Source organism: Rhipicephalus sanguineus, chromosome 1 (genome assembly GCF_013339695.2).
Source record: "Rhipicephalus sanguineus isolate Rsan-2018 chromosome 1, BIME_Rsan_1.4, whole genome shotgun sequence".
Classification (NCBI taxonomy): domain Eukaryota; kingdom Metazoa; phylum Arthropoda; class Arachnida; order Ixodida; family Ixodidae; genus Rhipicephalus; species Rhipicephalus sanguineus.
The window spans coordinates 280,885,302-280,910,992 of record NC_051176.1 but is presented as its reverse complement, the minus strand read 5'-3'; the positions used below and the strand labels follow the sequence as shown (position 1 = coordinate 280,910,992).

At 43.9% G+C, this 25,691-nt stretch overlaps 1 protein-coding gene across 1 annotated transcript in view; it reads left to right on the top strand.

Moving 5' to 3' along the window:
- The window catches only part of LOC119383039 (protein RRP5 homolog), an 81,231-nt gene that overhangs the window by 19,493 nt on the left and 36,047 nt on the right, over positions 1–25,691 (top strand). The window contains 10 exon segments of the mRNA XM_049413025.1: positions 3,100–3,156; positions 3,257–3,317; positions 11,876–11,926; positions 11,928–12,197; positions 13,963–14,094; positions 14,165–14,209; positions 14,289–14,333; positions 22,169–22,357; positions 23,748–23,822; positions 23,892–23,987. Of these exon segments, the coding sequence (XP_049268982.1) occupies positions 3,100–3,156; positions 3,257–3,317; positions 11,876–11,926; positions 11,928–12,197; positions 13,963–14,094; positions 14,165–14,209; positions 14,289–14,333; positions 22,169–22,357; positions 23,748–23,822; positions 23,892–23,987 (1,021 nt within the window).

Here is a 25,691-nt window from a genome sequence, read left to right as displayed (position 1 = left end):
CCCGGCAGCAGAGAGCTTTAGTTCGTCTGTAGACTTCCTAACGTTTGCGGGCACCTGGTTACCGGAGCTGTAGTTCACTATACCGGAGCTGTTGACGGCTGCAGCAGTAGCAGCAACTGCGGAAGCTGTAGCGACATCTTGTAGCGTTTTGTCCAAATACAGTAATTTTTTTTCCTATTTTTTCCGTCGCGTTGCTGTTCTTGTCGGGAAAAAAAGCCATGAGAATACTGTGAGTTGCTAATTATCTCATTACTAATGCTTTACACAGAATCAGTAAGCGGGTAAGTCGCTGCGATGTTATATTGTAGGTCTTTGGTTAGGCTATGCATCATCAGGTGTCGCTACCAGCGTTGTCCGTCTCGTACACGCCTCCGGTAACCCGGCCAGAACTCGTGACGTAAGTGGTATCCGCACGATGACCTCATCGTCTTTTGCTTCTATTTCCAATTCGGCACTTTCACGAACTTCAAAACTCAAATAAAATACTTTTTAGGCTGTATTTGTGGCTTATATTGTACAGATGGCACCTATATGCACCCATTATTGTAATTCAACAGTCAAATTGTGTCCGAATTTTTGTGTCACCACTCCTTTAATAATGGTCTCGCACAAAGAGGTGGCAGCAAATGGCAATGCACTTAGGTTGTCACCTCTAAGGGTGCAGTACTCTCATAACAGCACTAAGCCTGATGTGCTGCCAAGAAGATCAAGTGGAAGATGCTTATCATGATAGAGTTGTCAACTTGTCGGCAATAAGTCATACTGGCATGTTCACCAGTGGCCTCCGTCTTGCCTTCCATGTTCTTTCCCACTGCTTATCAATAAAGGGATCACCGCCGCAATCATGCCCAAGTTTATCAACTGGTCTTTGCAGTTACTGAAATGGTAGAGGATCTTTAGCAGCACATTGTGGTGTTGGCCACCACACCGGGAGTTTAGAGGCGCAATTCACTTTTATGTGGCAAAAAGTGATTGCGGTATGCACTAATTGGTAGGCATAGGATAAGCCTATACAGCTTCAGCGGTCAGTGAGTGCATTAGGCTCTATAAAACTTTGTTCAGGATTTGTCCCAACTATGTTTTAACCATTAATACAGTAGACTCTTGATAATTCAAACTCCGATAATTCAAACTTTCGGTTAATTTAGACAAATCTTAAATTTTAAATTTAAGAATTCATGTAAATCTTAAATTTTATATGAATTCTGCACCCCTGTTCATTTCTCAGTAAACGGAACTCCTGTTAAATGGAACGAACACATTTTCGTGGTCCCTTCAGGTTGCATTTAACGAGATTACAGTAAAAGCTCGTTAATTCGACTCTCGTTAATTCGGAAAATCGGTTAATTCGGACACGTCATCTGGTCCCTGTAAATATATGCATCACTCTATGAGACTGGGCGCTCGTTATTTCGGACAGATTTGACCGCAAATCGGATAATTCGGCGACTTTCGGGCCGCTGGCGAGGCTCGAAAACGAAAAAAGAACAATTCGGAACGAAAGTGAAGCTCAAACGCAGCATCGCCATGGACATCAATTATCGACTTGGCTTGGATTGAGACTGGTTGAACGCCTTTTTTCGCGTGTGGGTTTTGTTGCTTTGTTCCCGTTGGTGTGCTGCATCGTTGATCGCCGATTTATCGAGGAGCGGCGCCTTTAGCTTGATCGTTGCTGGTGCTTTTGTGCGGACTTCTCGTGTGACCGCACTCTCCGCCGATGGCAACGCCGGCGAAGCGGCCCAAGTACGAGGCCAAGGACTTCACCACCAAACTAGAAATTTTGCGTGCTCTGAATAATGGGCTCTCCCGACAAGAAGTGATGAAGAGTGATGAAAGGGGATCCTTCAATCGGCGGCAAGAAGCAAGGAACGAGTAACCGTACTTTTATCCCCCAACGTGACGGGAACAGAGTGCTTGCCGCTTCTCGTTATCGGAAAGGTTCAAAAGCCACGCTGCTTTAAGAACATCAACAATCTTCCCGTGGATTACCGTGCCAACCGAAAAGCGTGGATGACGGGTGAAACTTTTGCGCACACTGCAGACATCATGCGAGCTGCTGAGCACCTTGAAGGGCTCAGAAAAATTGTGTCCGCGCGAATATCTGCTCGAAAACAGACAAGCATCCGCGATTACTTTGTTAAGTAAAGGTATGTTGAAAAAGCTCGTGCATTTATTGTGTTTATTTCGGACATTCGATAATTCGGACATTCGGTTAATTCGGACATTTTTTGCGGTCCCTAGAAATCCGAATTAACGAGCTTTTACTGTATACTGTAGTATACATACATAACCCTGGTCTGAAATTTTTCTTTGCGCATGCTCCGTTCGGTGGGGTGATGTATGTATACATGTTTTACTTCTGATTGAAAAAGCTTAGTTGAAAGTCAGCGCTTGTTCTTGTCATTCCTGCCTGTGCGGTGTCTTGCTTTTCGCGCTGCTTACTTGCATACATCTGGGCATGCCCGCTTGTTTCCTTTTGCATGTGTTTCCCAGTATGGCACTTCACTCATACACAACTTTACATGCACCCTGGGAAACTTGGCGTGAGTGCTGGAAAAGTCATAGCACAACTTGCTGTGCTTTCAGGAGTTTCCCTAATACTTGAAGGTCATGATAATAATTTTACTGGTTGGTGCAACAGATTAGGTTTGAGAGGTGTGGCAGAGTGCAATGAAAAGACTGACCATAAATGGTAGTGCGAAATTAGCTGACACTTGTACTTAGCGTACCATCATTCACCAACAATCATTCGTGTTCACATTTGCCTGCATACTTCCTCATGTTCACACTCGCAGCTCCAGAATTAGTACTAGCCCCAGCTGTTAGGGTGGAAATAATGGCCCACGTAATGAATTTATGTACACTACTGGTCATTAATATGACCATAAGTATACTAAAACAGTTGGCTAGCATATGCACTCTGTCAAGTACCTAGCAGTGTGTAGACATAAAGTGAAGTGCCAAGTACATGCTATTGTGTGTTTAATTTTGGTAAACCTTCATCTATAAGTAAATATAGACTATGCAGGGTATTAGAAAATTTACACATAAATACGTAATTGATGGAAGGCTCTTTTTTTTTTTTTTTTTTTTTCTCAGTTGCCGTGTCATGGCTCTCAGCTACATGGATAAAGTTGTGGTTGTGTCCCTAAAGAAGTGAGTTGGTTGTACATTTGCCTTTTCTTTTGTGCTGTCTGTGTAGAAACTGCTCCTTGACATCTTATTTCACCTCCCTGCTTCTGCTGTTGTTTTGCAGGTCCATGCTGTCAGAAAAATATGTTACCCCCGATGCTTTGGTTCCAGGAGCCAAGTTCGAAGTAAGGGCATAGTTATTATGATTTACAAGCCACCAGTGCTTATGCAAAGTGTTTGCTTACCAGAATAGCAAGGATAATTTTTTTGATAGGGAATGTTACAAGTCTTTAAAGGTGATGAAAGTTTTCCAGGTACTATTTAGTCATTTGGGAATTCTAGAGGTCAGTTCCCTTACAAAAATCAATTTAGACAGTCTATACACTGTCTAAACCCATTTTTAGACAGTCTATAGATTGTCTAAATATATTTTTGTAAGGGTTGGGGGGGGGGGAGGGGGTAGCAAAGTGTGGTGTACATGACTGAGCCACTAGAGGGACAGAGCAGCTCAGCAATGTCACATATGTGTTTATTTTATTCTAAGCACGCTGTTTTATGTTTTGACAAACGAAGCTTCTAAGTTTCCTAAGGCTCGTATTCTGAAACGCTGCTTACCTTGGACCATTTACTTTCCCTACGGGAGGAGCCCTTCATGTCTCCTTATCTTCAGGAGCTCCTTGAAGGAGCCAACGTATTATGAGAGCTTCCTTCACCCTTCGTTTACAAAGGCCCACCTCAGTAAAATAAGGCGTGTGTTTCACAAGTCTGGATTCAAGAGTACCTGTGAAATACTAACTAAACATTCGCTTTCAAGCAAGAATAAAGAATATTTTTTATGGATACCAATAAGTAATATTTTTCATTTATTTAACTTTCGCCTGTTGCAGCAGGTAAAAAGAGGATGGTCTAGCAACACTGGAGCTCAATCTTTTCATTTATGCATTTAAAACTGCTCGCTATGTTGGAGTGAGCAATAAAGGTCGTGTAAAGAATTTAGGACATGGGTGAAATAGGTTTTCAAAACTGAGCAGTGTTAACACTTTCGTGACCGCGCCTATTCCCATCGATAGTATGTTATCGATGACTTCAAGATCAAGTTTTGGCACTCTCTGAGCGGTTCTGGACAGCTAACGCAATACAAAGCATAAAATAACATGTTTTTTATCACTTTTGTTTGCGAGTTTGTTTTTTCCACCGCGGGGAGATTTTTAAAGCTCGTTCGCAGTCGGGTAGGTGAGCGCTCGTTGTTTCGGACTTCGCGTCGACGCCGCTCGCCAGTGCTCCACAGAAACGGCGAATTTCGATGGATTCCGATTAATATGAGCGGTAATCTCTGGATGATGGTAGCACCACAGACACAGAAGACGACTTCGATTCGCCAGGCTTCAGTACGGATGGCGAAAGTGCGTCAAACCTCCCCGGAACATCAGCAGCTATCAGCCGTAAGTTTCGTCTTCTCCTCGGGTCGTTTTATCGCTGCCGTGCGTCGATGTAAACGTATCCGGTGTGTTCTAAAAATAACAGCTATTATCTGCAAGGTGTTAACTTCATTTGGGCGGGAGCATTTGGCGCCGGCTGCAGAAAGAGCGCAGTTCTCTTCGCGAAGACGGCGCGGAGCACACTTTGACCCAACGCTCCGCTGTGCTGCGCGGCGGCGTCTTCGTGTTGTTTTTTACCGCAGAAGTCGTCAGAGAGATATGCAACCACACAGATAAGTATGCGTGGATGCATACTTTCGAAAAGCCAGCATACAGTGAGAGGGACAGATCTATGGAGGGAGGTAACTGAAGAGAAGATGAGCAAGTTCGTCTCACTCCATGTGTACATGGTAATCGTTGAAGTCCCGCGCTTGCATTGGTGTTGGTGTCGACGACACATATTTCCAGGCCTTCGTCCACCGTCACTGATGCCACGGAAAAGGTTCAAGGCTTCTTGGGTGTCTCTGATCTGAAGAAGACGACCGTCGCATCCCACGAGAATCTACACCCCGTGTCTTCTCTATTGCAACACATGAACGATTTTTCTACGCTATCTTTTAACCCCGTCGGAACCTCTCAGTGGATGAGAAAATGGTGAAATGTGAAGGTCGGTATGGTATTCGGCAGTATATGAGCGAGAAAGAGGTCAAATGAGGGTACAATTATAGATTTTTGCAGATTTGGAACAGGCTACACTGTCAGGGATGCAACAGCTGTGCCAATTGCGCCAATTTGATACAATTCCTTATTTTTGTGCCAGGCTGAGCCAAAACCGTGAAATTGGTTAAAATTGCACCACGCTGCGCCAAAATGCCTGACCAGCTTAAAATTTTCTCAGTTGCGCAAATTTGAGCAAGAAATGGAGGCCGCGTTGGTCATCTGCAGTGTGGGCATCGTCATCCATTACAGACGCGCAGACCCTAACCCTAACCCCTCTCGAAAGAAAAAAAAAACTCAGTTTCACCGCAAGGACGAAGCAATGAATGCAATAGCAACAAATTGTAATGTAATACGAAGTGAGGCTGGCAGCAAACTCTTTTGTATCCGATCTCGCGTAACCCTACAAAACGTTGGTGTAAGAGAAAACAGCCGCTCCAAGGAAAGATGCTCTTTCTGCCCAGTGTCTTCGCACTGAGAGCGCAGCACGTAGCAGGATATATGAGCCGCCCGCTGATGGCTGCCGAGATAGCGCACGCGCCAGCGATCGCGACCGTGGCCTTAGAATCAAAGTTCAAAGTTGCTACTCGAGCGACAGCCCCCCCCCCCCCCCCCCCCCCCGCCCCGCTCTCGCGTCTTTCGGGCCGTTTCCTCTATGCTTTGATGGCAGGCTTCCCGAGCGGAGTAGTGTTATCGCATACGCCCTCCGAGCGACGGAGATGGGCTGGCTCGTTTGATATCTGCTTCAGCCGCGTTCGTCTCCCGCATTTGCGCGCTTTTACCCGCGGTAGAACATACTATGCACAGGGATATGTTATCAATTTGAACTTTATACGGGAGATGACGGGAAAAACTCGGCGAGAGTGTCCATATAGTTATCGCAATAGAAAAGGACAGTAGTTCTCAAATTTCCTGATGCTTGTTTTATTGCGTGCAGACGCTTTTTAAGCCACCTTTGCCGCAGTACACTAGCGTCCTGCGGAAAAGCATACTGAGATTTAGAAGGGGCTATTAGTACTAGCTGTCAGGGACACCGCACATTTTGTTCCTTAATTACTCATTCGTGCACGTGCCGTGTAATTTCGAGTACTAGTATGATCGCTGACGTCTACAAAATTATTGGCAATCATTTGGAGCTGCTGTGTATGGCGTTTCTGCGGCCTTGAGAAACAGTAGACAAAAGCGTATGCCAGATTTCTTTTTTCGCTACCCCCACTTGCTCCTGCTTTACGAATCTCCCAAATTTCCATGTTGCCAGGTTCGCAGGTCCACATTACATACCTGCCAAGTCTCCCGGATTACCCGGGAGACTCCCGGATTTTGAACGTTTCTCCCGGTTGTACGGGGTCATAGGAAAATCTCCCGGAAATCCAGTTTTTCCCCGCGCGTCTAGTGCATTGCGCGCCCCGTGCGTCACGGTGACGCGAGGTGGGACGTTTCGCGTACAGATGCGCTACACGCAATTTAAAAATTGATCCTAAATGTGTTATAGGTTATATCAGCCATTAATATTTCGTAGATGATGCGTTTGTGTACACACAAATCTATCCCACAAGTTATCTCGCCTTCAAAATTTTGTGTCGCTACTGCTTTAAGTGGAGAGCCCAGCACTTGAAAGGGTAGCCGTTACCGATGTTTGTCGAGATAGAGCGTTCGCTCGCGACCGTATCCATCTCAACGGCGCCCCTTATGCTCCCTTGCCTGACGAAATAACTGGTAAGCAAGCGACGACAGGCCTCGCACGCGGAGCGATGTTATCGCATGTGCCCTTCGCGCGACGGTGACGACCGGGTCGTTTCATCTCTGCTTCAACCGCGGTCGTCCCTAGCGTTACTCGCACGTGAAACAGACGATGCGTAAGCGATGTTATCGGTTTGGACTCTGCAGATCAGCGGCGACCGCAAAATCCCGCAGTGTCCATATAATTGCTATCGCAGTACCCCCCCCCCCCCGTTGAGTAGATCTCCCGGATTCCGTTTCTCCAAACTTGGCAGGTATGACATTAGCATTTCCAGTGCCTGTCCAATTATTCGACAGGTCCTGCAAATGCTAATGTGGACTTGTTCGCACTGTGGGGTGGCTCAACACACTGCTTATATTGAAATAGCAGTGTTCACGTGCACTGTGCTCGAATTAGCTGATGTTGAATGGTTTTTACATATTTTTGTTTTCTTTTCTAAAAATTAGCCTTCTTTGTTACACTGCTCCAAATTTGGGATTTTGGGCTAAAAAATTCTGGTTTTCTTTTCGTAACCTGCTCCAAATTTGAATTTTTGTGCTCCAAAAGCAACATTTTGCTGCTCCAAAAATTGCTCCAAATCCTATTTTGGCTGTTGCATCCCTGCACTGTTCATTTCAACAAATACACAGCAAAATTGAAAATTACCAGAACTGCAAACTATGCTAGGAAAGTTGAACAGAAATAAAAAATTTTTTCCCGAAACATGCGCAGCCAGCCTTTGTTTCACCGCGTCGAGAACCTGCATCGCACGGTGGCATGATGGGCACTAGTGCCTATATTCTTGTATTTTGTAAATAATCTATGCACTTACAGAGCTTATATTTCCATTATTATTCTACGAGGGCTTTGCGTTCAAAACGTATATTTCGATTTTTTTAAATGTTTAACCATTGCAGAGTAGCATTGATGTTTTTATGAATCCTTCTTTCTTTTTGATGCATTTTTCTTTGTTTGATAATTTTTTTATTAAATTCAAAATGAATCCGTTGTTTGGAATTAATACTGTTGGAAAGACCAATTCTTCCTCTATCATTTGATACCCTACGCGTTAGCATCAATTATATTCTGTGGCAGGAAAAAAATATTTCCTGGACTAGCCAAAAACAACCGATTTTTCCGCGGTCACGAAAGTGTTAAGCTTGTGAAATTTTCTCAATTTGGTGCAATTTTATCTCGAATGTACTTATGTCCAAGTAAATTATGTTTACATTCAGAACAAGGGTGTGTATCGGGTTGTGCAATTGCGCCTTTGTGGATCGACCTGTTTCTAGCAAACCAAGACAGTCTTACAGCAGTGGTTCCCAGGAACCCAAGTCCTGAGAGTCTTCTGATATGTGAACAATTTCTTAGTAGTTGTCCCAAATTGTCAGAATATTTGAAGAATGTCTATCCCCCCTAGTCATAACGCATGATATTCCACACTGGGATTCCGTCCGGTTCCTTGACCTTACTCACTTTCACCAGTGATCATGTTTGCTGGACATATGAACCATGCTCGTACAAACAATCCTACTGTTCTCACCTGTGCACAGTAAACTTGTGAAAAGGGTTATTGTTCAGACTTGCTTCTCCTACGCATTAAAATGGTCGTGCTACCACAGAGTAGGCACCAGGTTTCGGGCTCACTCACCTGTATCATGAGGGATTGCAATCTCAGTGGCTGACATAATCCACAGAAAAGGAAAGGAGGGTTTCCTGGGAATATGTTGTAGCGCATGCGGCTGCACCCCTGGGTTTTCTAAGACCAAGGTGATTTTCTCTTACCCGGATGACCACGCCTGCATCATTGTGGAAGCAGCTCGCATGACATGTGAGGAATGCCCATGAATAAGAAGCCATCATTAGCCTAATCCAAACAAGAGCTGTCATTCCTTGAACACGCCAGCACAAACGGTGGGCTATGAGGAAGCCTTTCTCTAAGTACCGTTTCGCATTTCTTGTGTCTCTTTTCCTTCTTTTTTCTCTCTTCCCATAAAATGCCAGTAGGAAATTATAAAGCTGAGTTGGCCGGTAAGTGCTCAGTCTTCGTTGTCTCTTTGTACCTCTACCTCTTCGTGCTGCGCCATCTTAATAAAAAATTTTGACAGCTGTTCAGCCGCACATTCGAAAATATGCCTGGCAAGCAATTTCTCAGCAATGACGAGAAGGATATAATTACAGAGCTTGTGCAGAAGTACAAGGCATCGATCGAAAATATGAAATCGGATACAGCGTCGCTGACAAAGTACTGCAGAGAAGCGCCCTTTCAGTGTTAGGAGAGAGGTTAGGAGACGCGAAGGTTGCCCTAGCGCTACCTTAACTCAAGGGAGCACCAACGAAGGCTTTAGTGAGGGAACCTTGGTAAGGAGCATTCCAGAATACGTGATAAGGCCCCCTTAAGCAGTTTAGGCCCCACACTGAAATAAGGAGTGTTTCAGAATAAGAGCCTAAACATGTTATTTCTGGCGCAATGCTTGAAACATGAAGAAAGGACAGAGGAAAGAGACAGAGGAGCACCAATGTACCAACTGTTTACTGACTCAAAAGCTGCAAAAACAAGTAAACTTCCAAGCATGACTTAACATGCGCCGGAAGATGCTCATGTGCACCGCGTTTCGTGCAAATTAAGATTATTGGCAAGAACAGAGATCAAACGGCGAGAGAACTATTAGAAGCATTTCACATCCGAAATAACGAGTCCGCTTGTGTCAGTGACAGATCAATTGCACTAGGAGTTATGCTTTTTAATAGACAGCTTACGTGACATGTTTGACGTTTCGTTTTCACGCCAGTGCGCATGCTTGGAAGCTTACTTTGTTTTCCAGCTTTGATCGCTTGTAAACAGTGGCGCTCCACTGGATCTTTTCTGTCCTTTCTTCATGTTTCAAGCATTGCACCAGGAATAACATTTTTAGCAAACTTAGACACCAATTCACCCAGGAGCAAGTTCTTCTACAAGCTTCTAATAGTAACTGGCACTTTCAAGGTATTTCTCGGTGCCAGTGCTCTGTGGAAAAAATTAGTCATTGTGACTGAGAAGACACAACAGGAACGGTTTTACTTTTACCAGAGCAGCCTGGCAATGGAGCATTGGAGCAGAGGGACAAAGGCAGTATTGTGCTAGTCTTGGTAGTGTATGTGCCTTGCAAACTGGTTTGTCTGTGACATCTACAATACCTACTTGCAGAATGAGTGTTGAGTGAAAGGGAAGCATATATGTATACATATTAGTATCATTCGTATAATAATAGTAATAGTAATAATAATGACCATTTGGTCACACAATGCGGGCAGCATTCATAAATTTTTAACACCTGCAATTATCCTTATCATTTACTCAAGCACAAAAATTCAGGGAGAAATTAGTCTTGACCTGATAGTCATGATTAAAGGCTGTATTTATAGGCACTAAAAAAGCTCGTTTTAGGCACCAAAAATAGGCAGGCAAAACAACGTTTTAGGCTTCCAAAATAGTAAATATAGGCACAATAAATCTTCACATAAATGGAAATAATTTTAAACGAAGATGTGCGCGAGTTCTATCTACTAAAGGAAAACAAAAATATTATTGCTTAAGATGGCACAAAGGCGTTAAACAGTTGAACATAGCCGTGCAATGTGCTGTGTGCCGTAGGGTTCGCAGAACGCGGTCTCTCCCGTGTTCTGCACTTAGAGCCAAGATTCCACTGTCGAATAAACACACTCCTGGGTATCTTCTCGGCATGACTGAGAAGGGCTGGGCACGAGTGGATAGCCAGATCGCTAAAACACCAGAAGGGAGGGATTCCCCCTATTGGCAGGGCCAATTTCTCCCCTGCCAGTGAATCACTGGCGTAGCCAGGAGGGAGAGAGGGGTTCAACAGCCCCTCCCCCCTGAAACTTTTCAGTTTTGGGTGTGTATATATGCACGCATGCATACAAGTGCACTCACGAACGTATACATAGAGTATGGTTGAAACACGCCCCCCACTCCCTTCAGAAAAAAATTTCTGGCTACGCTAATGCAGTGAACACCTTACGAATTAACTTACAAAAACAAAAGCCGCGTGCATTGTCACATTTTCCTTTTTTTTTTTCTCTCTTCACTCTCCTTTCTGCTGACGGCTCTTTATGGTCTCGCATTCGCGAACCGCGCACGTCATGTCTCTGCGGCGGCGAATGTGCGTATCCCACTTCACGGCTGCTAGCACTTGCTTCCGGGAGTTGGTTGAACTAGAGAACTAGGTTGAATTCCATAGTTTCGAGTAGTCAGTGTTGCGTGGTAGCATGAATAACGCTCTCAAACTGCTCCCGGGAGCGCAACTTGAGGCTAAATAGTGTTATAACAAGCACCAATTTTGAAAATAGGCATTTATAGGCATTTGGGAGCATTTAGGCACAAACGCCAAAAATAGGCATTTATAGGCACTATAAAAACGCTATAAAAGCCCTTCTTAACCTCTAATTCATGCTCATATATCAAAGTGGCACGATAGGAGCGCAAGGAAAAAAATAGGCATTTGCCTAAAATCCGGCCTCTAGTCATGATACAAGCATGCATGTGACCACATGGATAAACTATCTGTACTAAGAGTAGTTCCAAACCATTGCAGTGGCAGCTAACGCAGAGCAAAGTGAAAAATCAGTCTTGAGAGGTACCAAGAGGCTGGAGAACAAATAAGAATTTTTTTCCTATTAGTCTCGGTAAGTTGCAGCACCTCCAGAGTGACGCTAGGTAGTGCTTCATTTCAAGAAGTTATGTTTCTTTCATACATCTTCTCACCCATGCACATGCGTGATGGTACCTAGTGTACCGTTTAATACTGCGTTTAGTTGATATTCAGGCTTATTTTTCAGCCTGCCCAGTTTGGAGGAGCATTTACTGATTCTGGTCTGTTGTCTCCTGCAGTGTACGGTGCGGCAAATGCAGCGTTCTGGCATACTGGTCAGTTTGAGCCCAGTGGACGGCAGGCTTTATTCAAAAGCTACATGTGAGTGGTCCGGGAGAAGAACAGCCCACTCTTGGCTCTAAAGTGCGATGTCGTCTGCTCAACGTTGATCGCAGCTTTGACCCGCCAAGGCTTCTTCTGACCTGCCGACGTGCGCTGGTCACTTCAAAGCGCCCACTTATAACCTCCTATGATGATTGCATTCCTGGTAAACTTATAGAGGGCCTTATTGTCCATGCCACACCACAAGGCCTCCTTGTGACTTTCTACAACAATATTAAAGTGAGTGCACCTTTTTACACACACTTCAATATTTATTAGCAGTGCTGTTTAGATTACTGTGCCGCCATATTCCTTTTACCTGCACAGTATGTGCAGAAAACATAATTCCCAAAGAACAGATGGAGCGCATTGTGAAAAGTGTGCTGGAACACAGCTCTGTTGATAGGAACCAAGTGGGGGGGGGGTTACCTACTCAATCTGGCATAAATGGTAATCAACTCTGAAGTTCCGCAGTTGGCAAGTAATATCATTGTGCTTTATGCGGCTGCATTGTAAAATTGCGTAGCAGTACAGTAAAAGCTAGTTAATTCAGATTTCTCCGGACCGGAAAAAATGTCCGAGTTAACTGAATGTCGAATTATTGAAAGTATCAAGAAAAGAAAACAATAAACAAATATCTCTTATATCAATACACTTTCATTTTCTTGATGAGTACGTAAATCCTGTTCTTATTTTGCATGAAAGCAGTGTAAAAGCCGCAATTTCATTATCTTGAGACTTCATTCTCAATGTGACCCGGCGCCAGACTACCATGTTTAATTAGCCCAAAACATGCTTTGTACCCCTCTCTTATTACGTACCACCACCACCGCAGCCATCATGTACACGTTATGATAGTTCTTTTGCAGGTAAAGTGGCCAGTAGTTCGTCCATCGCATTGTAGCAAACGAGTTTTCTGCTGCTGACCACGGCTGAAAGCTCTTCATCTTCAACAGCTTCCACCATGTTTGAGTTTTGTGACATTGCGCGCGCATTGTGTCTAGTTAAAGCTGCTGAGTGGTGGAAACTGATGAAGTTAGCAATGTGGACAAGCGCTACCTTGTTCTGGTTGTCTGCGTATGCCATTTTTGCTCTTTTGCGTTGCACATTTGCAGCGCTTCGCGCTCGGTGCACTCCGAGGATAGTCTGAATGAACTGGATGGCAGCTAAATGCTACCAAATTAACGAGAGTTTGATGCCATTAAACAATGCATATGTTGGCTGGGACCAGGGAACACATCCAAATTATCCTATTTTCTGAATAAACGAGCTTTTACTGTACTGCAAGCTTTTGTGACATTTGTGTCTCGCACCATTAGAGATAGAGGAATTGAGACAAAATTTTTGCAGTCCAAGCGTAATAGTAGTGGCAAACCTTAGAATTGGTGTGGCGATTCCCACAGTGATAATTAACAAATTTTTTCTAATTGGTTTTATAATCAGTGTCTTTAGGGAGCATAGTAATGTTTTGCTATAAACTCAGTGCCTTGCACGAATTTCGAGAAGGAGCCACTCCTCAGTGAAGTGCATTTGCTGTTCCAGTGTGGAAAATGCAGCATTGCAGAGTAGTGTTAACAGTAGCAGTAATGCCTTTCACAGCACATTGTAAACCAGTATCTCAAGCTGGTGCTATGCATAAAATTCTAGGTAAAGGTTGCGAGTACAGTCGAACCTACTTTTAATTATCCCAGTTATAATAGATGCTCAGTTACATTACAAACGAAAATAAGATGGCAGTCATAATTTTCATGCGGTCTATGGCAGTGTGTCTCGGATAGACTGAATATGCTTTGGCATGTTTCAGTGGTGACATGTAAGCAGTCAGTGCAATACTGCCATGGTTTCTTGGCTTCTTATTGCCCTGCTTTCGTAACTTTTGCAGATGTTTCTATTACTCTTGCTATTTAAACCTCTGCAAGGGAAAATTTAGTATGTATATACTGCTCCTACTTGTCACCTTTTGTCATGTTTTTAGCCATGTTTTTATGGCCACTTTATTGAACAGGGCTGGGTGCCTTCTCGGGAAATGCCTCATTCTGGCCATGGCACAAATGCAAATTACACTGAAGGCAAGGTTGTGACCTGCCGTGTAGTTGACTGCCAACCCTCAGAAGAACGTTTGACATTGTCACTAAAGGTATGTTTGTACTAACTTGGCTAAATTTTTTGTTTACTGGAATACATTTGTATATTTTAAAATTTTTCAGCTGGCTCCGAAAGGGGAACAAGAACAGGAAAAGCAATCTGCCCAGGTAAAAGCGTAATGTCAAAAGCTCTTGTGACGGACAAAATTTGACCATGGTTTCTTTTTCTTTTCTTTCTTTCTTTTAGGAAGTTACAACGTCCACGAAGTCTGGTGCCATGGAAGTGGGAACAGTGAGTAGTAGCATGTTAGGATCGTTGTTGTGCCTTAAAGGGGCACTGATGCAAACTTTCGTGACTACGATAGCCTCTGGGATTGATTCCCACCTCCTGACATTGACATAATCTATGATGACCTGAAGGTGACCCCCAAATCCCACGACATCACCACTGCAGCCGAACTCCGAGCTCGCGCAGCTCCAGTCAACTGCCGATTTTTCAGACATATGCGCGCATGCGTACTGCGCGCATTTAATAGACGAGAACCCAAACGCGCCACCATTCATGCTGCCCCTTTGTGCAAGACCGCTTAGAGCACCGCACAGACGCGTTGCCTTCACGAACGAAACCAGCTCGCCATTGCCGCGCCCGTGTGTGGTCAGGAACGGAGTGGGCATCACGAATCTTTTCATGACAAATGCGTGCGTACGGTACCGCAACAGTACAGTGACGGCGTCAGCTTAGTTGGAGATGTGCTGCACACAACTGGAAACGATCAGCTTCACACGGCAGCAAATGCTGCGTATCGGAGGAGATTCGGCGATGTGTGTGTGCATCGCCGAATCGTTTACGTGCGCTTGTTTCATGGGGTAAGTGTTTTCCCGATGCTCCCGCATTGGGGAAAGCCGGACGAGTCGTCCGTTCTTCCACCACAGTCTGTGTTCCGTGTAATCGTTTCCAAACGCTCCATGCCAGAGAGCCGTAATCTATGCTGTGCTTTGCTGGTATCAGCGGCGCTCATCACGATTCACGAGACGCAAATTTGCAGTGGCGGTTGGCACGTAGTTAAGCGGGGTTCGCGGCAGGTACCGAATGTATTTGCGAGAGCCTGGGCGCGCACCAAAATGCCTGATAAGGTTACTGGGAGGCATTAAAGCTATTTCAGATGGGGCTGTGGCGATTTGAACACTTGAGCGGAATAAAAAGCACGAATTCGTTTTTTTCGGACGACTTCTTGGTCCCTAGGGAGTCCGAAATATCGGACGTTGACTGTAGTATGATGACGTCATAGTCACCATTGCCCTTTTACCGCGCCTCTGCTAGCCGACTACTATTCGGCAGCTGCTTGCGAGTCTGTGCCTGTGGTGAACGTGTGGAAAGTGTCAAAGCCTCATGAAAGTCATTGCCACCAAATTACGATGACGAGGACGACGGCAAAGACGTCACGCAGCACGTGCGGCAGGTGAAAGAAACGTGAGCGCACGATGCAGGCAGCGCAGGAGTGTGTCAGCTCTGTGTGCTCACGTGGTCAAGTTTGTTTACCACGTGTCGCATGCTAGATGGCGTTAGTTGCGCCCGGTGGCTTGTTGTTCTCGGAGCTCTCCCAAACCAAAACTTGAACTGTTCGGCATAGGTCGGCAAACTCACTCATGAATCGACTCATTCGGACTCACTCAGACTCAGATCGGGCCATGAGTCTGAGTCTGGGTGAGTAATATTTGAGTGAGCTTGAGTCCGAGTGAGTCCGGCTGAGGAAAATTATAGTGAGTCTGAGTCCGAGTGAGTCTAGTTGAAAATATTCGCGAGTCTAAGCCCGAGTGGGCCCTAAGCACAAAATATATTTCTTGAGTGAGCCTGAGTGAGCTCCAATTTTTTTGCCGACCTATGCTGTTTGGTAATAGACTGTAATTAATTATGTCGCACACAGCAGCAAGCGATGTGCCATGTTATGACTAGCAGGACTCTAGCAACATGTTGCAGCAAAAAAGAACACCTGACCAAACTTTTTGTGTCAGTGCCGGTTTAATCTCCTGCAGGCAGCCATCATCATGGCTTAGTGACCGTGATGTTCTGCCACTGTGCAGGAGGTGTGAGGCTTTATTCTTGGTTGTAGTGACTGGTGCTTGAAAGGATCACGGCCTGATACGCTTGCAGGTGTGGTTACATGGCCGTGGTGGTTGACCGCGAAGGCTAATGCAAGACTATCGTTGCGGTGCAAAAATGGCACGCTGAGACAGCCGAGGAGGTGGGCATCGCCCTTGTGGTAGCCACCATCGAGGCTGAAGTAGTAATGAGTGACTAGCAAGCTGCAATATGTAACTATGCTAGAAGACATGTCTCCTGGGAGGCAGTGCAAATTCTAATGAATAACTTGGGCAAAACCTGAAACAAAAGCAACACGTTCAATATTGACCCCACACGCGCACACACCCCGCTGGGCTGCAATGATGTGGCATACGTGGTTGCTTGAACTCATCAACTCAATCGTGAACACCAACGCCACCTTAACCAAGGCCACGTACAAGGAAGAGGGGGAGTGGGGGGAACATATGACTAGTCACTAGAAAATAACGCAGCACTACAAACTAGCTAAATGCAAATACTCACCACTGCACAGCAAACTAAGTCAGAAACGGGCAGTTGCGGGGAGACAACTGTAAACACACGCATACCCAAATGCAGTAATCTTTTTTCTCTGTTACCCAGATCTTTATTCGATGGATAAATGAAAGACGTGGCAATGGATAAATGAAACACATGCTATGGGAAGGCTCTAGTTAAGATGACAAAACACAGAAACCACAAGGAGGCAGTCTCTAACTGCAGGGCGTGCTGGCGGGCAGCTCTGCTCAGCTCTACATTAGAAGACCAACTCTGGGTAGGGCAGGCGAGAATTATGGCAGGCAAAAATTATGGGGGAGGGCTGCAGCCCCCCCCCCTCCCTTTGTCCCCCTTTGGCGCCACCCCTACCACTACACCTTGGCATAACATGCACATGTTCTGTTTAGCCTATCTAATGCATTTCTGGCATTTTTTTATTGCTATGGCAGTGTGCTCTACTGTGGCATTCTTCAACCTTAGCAGCAATAAGCAGACTTGTATGGAATGGATTACATAGAATTAAGTGGGAAAGCTGCTTTTTAGAACCAAAAATTGCCAAAAAAATAGATTTTTTAGAAATATTGTTTTTTTATTCTGCCATTACTGATGCATAACCTCACCAATTTTCATGCATTCTAGATAATTATTTTAGCCATAACAGTCTTTTATATTACATCAGCAACTGCTAGTTTGCTGCTTTCACTGCTGCTTTATTATGCCTTGCATGTATATCCTGTGTAAATAGCATCTCTTAACTTAAGTCCAAAAATTGCCCCAAAAATATATTTGCCAGAAATGTTTTTTTTTTTAAATTCTGCCATTACCAGTGATTCCACTCCTGCGCCAACTGCGCCAAAGTGCGCCAAATTGTATTTACTGCGCATCCTGATAATATCGACGAACATTGCACCAAACTGCGCCAAAATCTCGGGTTTGGGGGCGTCTATCACCGGCAATCGCACGGCCGGCGCGTCAGAACATATGCAGCTTGATCTTGGGGCTGCCAAAGTCGCAACCATGGACCAAGAATTATTCTGCTGAATAAATAGCGCTCGCGCGTGCGTCCCGAATAAGCCACTATGCCATGCACGGTGCCGACGCAGCTTCTGTTCTGCAAGTCGGCTCGACAGAAAAACTCGCTCTCCGCAGAGGCTCGTGACGTCTAGGCCTCTCGGTAGCAAGAAAGTGCGACGGCGATTCATCGGCGGACGTCGTCTGTTCTAGAAACGCTGCTGATAGCTCGCTTCAAGCGTCGCACGGCACGTAAGGAAAGCAATGTTCAGTAATAACTGCATGTGTGCTGCTAAAATGTCTGTCACTTCTGTTTCCGGACATCGCGGAATGAAATCTGGGATCGCTAGCAGTATATACATGGAACAATATCGAATTTTCCTTGCTTCGCATTTATGGAAGAGCACACGAACGGTGGAAACGCGTTCACACTTTTCCTCAGATATGCTTTATCCATGGATTTTCATTCGGAAGAGCTTTTTCGTAATTGCTTATACCAACACGTCCGAGTTTAATCACTGCGGTAAATACCCCCTAAAAGGCCCTGCCCTTTCAAGCTCACGTGCTAGGGTTCCAATTCGAATTTTTTGCTTGCTTTTTAAAAATGTCATCTCATTAATAAAAGCATATATCCTGGTCGGAGCAGCCGCAAATACGCAGCTGTCAGTAGCGGGCCCGTCGCTGACGGCCCACAGTGAAGCGGCTACCCCATGTTACACGTCCGCCCCTTGCTTTCGGGGGTCAACAGCTGACGGGTAAAAAAACTCAGTTTCACTTAAGGGCGAAGCAATGAATGCGATACCAACAAATTGTATTGTTAAACGAAGTAAGGCTAGCAGCTAACTCTTTTGGATTCGATCTTGCGTAACTCAACAAAACACTAGTTTAAGGGAATATGGCCGCTCCAGGAACCGAAGCGTTTTCTTGCTCTGAGTTCTCTAAACACGAAGTAAGCGTTGAGAGCACAGCAAGTTTACGAGCCGTCTCCTGATGGCCCGAGATGGCGCGCGCGCAAGCGACTGCGCCCTTCGAACGATGCGGTCCCCGCCCGCTCCCCTGGCGTCCTTTCATGCTCCTTACGAAAGATGGGCGGGCCGTTTCCTCTCTGTTTGATGAGCAATCGACGGCAGGCCCGCACGCGGGAAGATGTTATCTCATGCGCTGTCCGTGCGATGGAGACAGACTGCCGGCTAGCTTAATCTCGGCTTCAGCCGCGTTCGTCGCCAGCGCTCGCGAGCTTTTACCCGCGGCTAGAATGCGCGTGATGTTATTAATTTGGTATTTATAGAGAAAATTACGGCAATGGCGACGGCAAAAATCCGCGGAGAGCGTCCATATACTTGTTATCGTAATAAACATTTTAAAAAAGTTGAGGAGCCATTTCACTCTGTGAAGTGGATGATAAGCGAAGCTGTTTCGCGCATGGCAAGGAGGTGACATGGTGGAGGATAGTTTGGTATGTAAGGCCAGGTTGTTAACATTCAATACGCAATATTAATGCAAAAGCATCAGATGCTTTAGCAAACACGAAAATTGACCGTCGGCGGCGTCAATCGATTGATGCAAAAAATAACCATGTGATGGCGTCATCATCACGTCATAGATCGTCAAAACTTGTGACGTCATCATGGCGTCATATATCGTGATGTCACGTGATGACGCCATCACGACATCGTCGCTTTACGCTGCTTCCGTAATCGGTGCGCCGATCATGGAGCTAGCGCAAAACCAGGTGAGGTGCAGAAAGCTTGCAGAGAGGGAGGGGGAGGATCAACCCGTCGATCGAGAAGAAAAAGAACCTGGCTTTCGCCTAGGAGTCTTCTTAGGGGAATTCATTAGGGACAGTGTGGCTCTTTGGCATTGAGGCACTGCTGTACATCACGGCGTTTGTCTACAATGTCTGCTGATAACCACATAGATGCATTCAGAGTGTTATTTGATAAAGCGCAATTTTATTGATCTGGTATTCTGTTTATTTGCTAGTGTCGAAAATAATCGCCGAAGAGGTTAATTCAGAACACTCAACTGCATGAGCCCTTATTTTTTCATTAGCGAGTGAAGTATGGAGTCCTCCTGAGATGATTTTTTCCATGAGATTTGCAATGAATCGAAATATTTCTAGCCTTCATAAGAGCCCCATAGTAATATTCCGGTGCTTGAATGTTATTGCAATATGCTTCTGTAGTGCACTCCAGGATGTAAAATTCGCTGCTCCAGAGTGCTCCCAGATGCAAAATTCGCTGCTCCAGAGTGCTCCCAGATGCAAAATTATCTGCTCCAAAGTGCTCCAAGATGAAAATTTTGCTGCTCCAAAGTGCTCCAAAACGGAAATTTTGCTGGTCCAAAAATTGCTCCAAATCAGAAGTCCTCGGTAGCATCACTGCATTACTGATGCATAACATCACCAATTTTTATGAATCCTTGGTCATTATTTTAGCCATAGTCACATCAGCAACTGATGGTGTTTTGTTCATTGCTGTTTTCTGTTTTGATTTTTTGAAACCTTGCAATCTTCTGAGAAGCTTTCGTCAGCTTCGACACACTCACCTCTGATTAATTTTTGTCTTGCTTAAAAGCTGAGTGTTTTTTAAGTGCCAAATGTTACTTTGCGAAGTTACCATATTTACTCTAATGTAATGCGCACTTTTTTTTTCCAGATTTTTCCTACCTGAAGTTGACCCTCGCATTACAATCGAATACCGAAATTCAAGTTGTCTAAAAAGTGCAATGATGCACACAATTATTTAATTTTAGTTTTTTTTTTTTTCTTCTTCCTGGAAAGTCGCCCCTTGCATTACAGTCGTGGTCGCATTGCAAATGAGTAAATATGGTATAAATTTTTAGAAAGGGTGAAATAAGAAAAATGCTTTTTCTCAGTCATTCAAATGAGAACTTTAAAGCTTATAAGTTTTGTTTCTAGGAAAGCTAGAGCTATAAAATTGCACTTGTCTCACTCCTTGGCATGTGTAGAATCCAGTAAGATCTGTGCAGCCAGTTTAATAAATTTGTGATGAAATGATGTTTTTATCAGCAATTCATTTTAAAATTATGATATACCCTACATCAAAACTGAGTTCATACTTGGTGTCCGCACATGAAAATACATAATCAATGAAGTTTTCATCATCTGGGCATAAGTGATGCTACACTTTGTCTTAAAACCGGTTTTCCTCTTAATGATTTGTAATCGAGCGCACGTTGCGGTCCTTTTGTAATATATAAATTAATCCATTGCTTTTCTAACTCAGCTACACTCACTGTAGTTCATTTACTTATTTTATTAATCAATTATCAATTATATGTAACTAGTTCATTATGTTGTTTACAAAAACATCAAGGAGCTGTAACAGGCAATACAGCTTTGAACATTCGAACTTGGCAGGAACTACAGTAGAATGGCCATGCTTGTCTTGCCACAAAGCTGCCTAGTGATGGTGTATCATTGTATGGGAAAGCTCAGGCTCTTTATTTGCTTCGTTATTATGAACGCTTGCTGGATGTGGGCAACTTATTGAATAGGCGCTCAAATGGCTTAACGTAGATGGCCACTTCAGCTTTTCATTGAACAGATGCGAACTTCCCTTCAGTGTAGCTACTATTTTGTGTGAAACGTAGATTATAAAAACGTCCATCCCTCCAGCTCATGCATTGAGCTAGTTTTCAGTGTTACTGCCGATGACGTATGAAAATATTTAGAATTCTAAATGATTGTCTTTGAGATCAAAAGCTAAATGTTGGCAGTGGATACTCTGGATAAAGTAGATCAGCTTGTTCTGTTTATTGTATTTGTGGAACAGTAAGGAAGGTTAGGAGGAAAGTAATGTAAGCGTGATTGATTAAATTTTAGTAATTGCTCAATTACTTTTATGTGATAGTAAATGGTAACTGTAATCAATTATGTTTCTGAAGGAAATAATTTTAATCAAGTACTCTTTCTCCGTAAATCGTACAAAGCTGAATGTGTAGCACAGGTGTGAGCGCAGCTTCAAAGACTGCAGTAGAGTCATGCATCAAACAAGGTTTGTTGTGATTGTAGGGGCAATAGTAGATGCAGACAAGGGGGATTACAACTGTCTGTAATGCAGTATCACTGGCATTATTGGCCTATACTTTATGTAAGTTGACGTTATAAATAGGTTGCCTTGCTACCTATTGAGTCATTGTTTTGGCTCGTTGATTTAGCCTGAAGATTGGTGTAGTGCCATGGACATAATCAGCAGGACTGCTGTGAGTTATGGTGTAAGCTGATGATGTGTTTGAACTAAAACGTAGTGCTTAGGATATAAGCCCAACTTTTAGTTTATTGAGTTTGAGTTAATGGACTAGCCTCACCCTTCCAACCTTCTAATAAGAGAATGCCCTCTGCGACAATATACATACCACACATATAATACAGTTGCCTCACACAGAAACTTTGCATTATGGAGCACATTGTACGAGTCTCGTTGCTTAACTGTGTCTCTATTTCTAACTCACCATTGTAACATAGTGTACGGCCTTTTCTTTTTTTCTTGCAGCTTGTCTCGGGTTGTGTCGAAGCTAAGGTGAAAGATGGCTTCACTGTGCGACTTCGCACTGGAGAAAGTGCATCTCTTCCCAAGCAGCACCTGTCTGATTTTGAGCCACACTGTGTCCGTCTTCAGCAGCTGCTTGCAGAGGGAACCAACCTCACTAACCTCGTTATTTTCAACTCCTCAGAGAGCCTTGTATCCTTGTGATCTGAAACAGTTGTAGAAGTGACTTTCCTCTGTCTAGTCCTCTGCATTTAGTTGTAGTTGCATAAGTGTATTGTATGTCTAACAACCAGTACTAGCAAAGATACTTCTGAATCCTGTGTACAGATTCAAAACATTAATGCAGTAGCTGTTTGTCATACTGGATATACAAGGTGTTAGAGGTATAACTGTATCCAATATAGTATTCACAAATTGTACCTTAGGATATATTGGTATGCAGGCTAATTCATTATAATAATAGCTTCGCTGTAGGGCCACTGTAAGTTTACCATACATAGTTGACTTGTACATTTCTTAAGTACTGCTGGCAGACTACATTCTATTACTCTGTTTAAAAAGACACTAAAGAGAAAAATAATGGGAGCGTTATTAGTAAATTATCTTCTCATTGTTAATGTGCTAGTACTTCACAGGATCCTATTTTCTGAAAAATGTATCTGGGTGGGCTGGCGCTGTCAGTTTTTTTTTTAATTGCAAAGAGCGGATTCTTAGGTGGCATTTAAACATGATCATTGTATTTGTTTATGAGAAGCAACCATTTGCATGAAACTGTTGTATCTTAGGGATCATACAAGGCCTTGAAACCCTCGAAATCGAAAATTGTGTTTTCAAATCCCTTTAAATTCCTGGAAGTATTGTTCCGCCTTGAAAGCCCTTTATTTCATGAAAATGGTTTCAAGATTATCTGGCCTCCTTTCTATGGTGGATCAGCATGGAAGTAGCAAACTCCCAATTTTGGAAACGATATAATCGAACATTGGATGTACCACATCTGGACATACCAGAATGGTTTTATATACTAGTTTTGGTAATTCAATATCTTAGATGTAAGGTGCAGGTAGTGCACTTCACTGCGTGACTGTTCCTACCGCTGTTTGTAGTCTTCACTACACCATATATGTTTGTGTTTCAGTGAAGCGTAATGTAAACGGGGTGTGTGCTGGAACTGTTTACAAATTTCTCATCGCAAGCTTCCATCTTCCCCTTCCTGCCTTTCTAGTGAAGCATAATGCAATTCATCATAAATTGCAAATAAGGCCCTCGCTTTAATTTTGATGCACACACTTTACTCATTTATCTTGGATGGCACATCATTCCCTTCAGATTCAGTGCCTTGTTTGACGTAATTTCAGTACTGTTTGGAGCAGTTCACTTGCAAAGGCACAGCCTTGATATTAAAAGTGGCGGTGTACTTTCATGATACACACATAGTGCAGTGCTATGGTTTTGTGTGGGCTTTCCGAAGGAATATTGCTACTGTTTTATACAAACAATAATTTCATCTTCTTAAACAAACAATAATTTTTAGACTTCATGCTGTGCTGTTATACTTAAAGCTACCTTAACCCAAAATGTTCAGGTTGTGTCACGAAGAACATCACTTGTGAATGCAGCTCAGAGGGGGTTGCTTGTTTCCCATTTTGAAGATATGGCTGTAAGTATTCTTGTGTGCATGTGTTGCAGCTGACTACACTCTGTATACTAAACTGCAATTTTCTTTCAGCCAGGTACTCTTGTTTTTGGTGTCCTGTTAGCCTTTGTGAGGCATGGTATGCTGCTGGAACTCCCTGGAGGCATCCGAGGCTTTGTTCCACTCAAGGTACTTGGTATATCAAAAATTTTTACTTGATTTTGATGCAGTTTGAAAAGTGATGCAGGGTATCAACAAGACATAATAAAGTTTTTATCATAAGTGTAGCTGCCAGGTGTGTTTGAAAGGATTTTAACTCGTTGTTGTTGTCAGGCTGAAAGAACTTTTTTTCATTTTTAATCGTTGGTATAAAAGCGTGCTCATCATCTTTAGTAATGGGCTATGTGGAACCTAGTGTTGAATTCCAAAGGCAGAGTCTGAGTAGCCGATGGACTCCGCGAGCAAGCATTCGATTCTGGCATAGAGCAATGCCTCCAAATCCGCGATTGGAACACAACCCGCGTCGCTGAAGCAAGAAGGAAGCGGAAGTTCTATCTTTTGAGTGCCGAGTTGCCCAGAATACCTTGCATGTAGTTATTCCATTCCACTGTCGAATTCCCTCTTGTACATGGCAGTTTCAGCATTGCTGTCGCTGTCCGATGACTCGCTCATGCAGGAACTGGAGCTTTCCGACTTGGAGCTGTCACTATCGAGCAGTAGAAGCAATGCCTCACAATTTGCCAAGCCAGTCCATGTTGTCCACCATTACTGCCATAGCACGCGACTATTGGTCGCGTGTTTGCCCCCAAGCAGGCAAACGTGTTAAAGGAGCACTGACGCATAAATTTTGCATCTTGTTTCTTCTATTGCAAAAGGTAGCTAACGACCCACTTATGACGGCTGGAGACCTCGTGGGCTCGAGCGCGCGATGGTTAATTATTTGGAGACTGTTTTATAGCACTCAGTCGCAGTTTTGATTTCAGAGAGCGCCGAGTGAGGCGGGACCCAGAGTGGTTTTGATGTAAACATAGCTGGCTACGTGAGCACACAAAACTGCACGCACATGAGCACCGCGTTGACAACTCTTTTCAACAAAGGCTTCCTGGGTCCCCTCTCAGACGTGTAAATATGCATGACCCCCCAAAAATGCACTACCGAGACAAGGACATCAGCCTTTGTACTCGCGTGCAAGTCTGCCCCTTCTTTCCGCCGAAAAGGTCTGCTAGGAGAGAACGCTCGCAACGATCGTGGCTGCCAACACAAACTCATGACGCAGGTGGCGGATGGTTGTTTACACGAAAACCAAAGGGCACGTTTCGCATGCAGTGGCGCGACAAACCCTTTAAAATTGATTTTAAATAAGTTCTAGGCCATATTATTCATTCATAATTCGTAGATGATGCATGTGTCCACACAAATCTATCCCACAAGTTATCTCGCCTCCAAAGTTAAGTAAAATCGCAGAACTAAAGAACATTACCTAGATAATACAAGAGAAGCCCCAGCACCTGAGTTATTGTTGTGAACATTTGCGCATGTAGCGACTTAGTTATAAAGACTAGGCATTTCTGATGCAATTTTTGTATTTCTAGTACAATAAAAGTATCCATAGTGTTTTGCGAACATCGTTATACTAAAAAGTTTCTACTTGGGATTGTGCACTAGTGTCCTTGAAAAGCCTTTGACAGGAGCTTGAAAGTCCTTAAAAAGCCATGAATTGTTGCCTTTGAAGCCTCTATGAAGCTTAGGTATTTCTTTAGAAAATTTTGGTACAAAGAACCTGCATGTGTTCTATACTGTTACTGAAAAAGTAAGGGCATGGAATACAGTTAAGTGGCATTTTTAAGCCCACCGAGATTATTTCCCTTTGTTGATTGCACTTGTCATTAATTG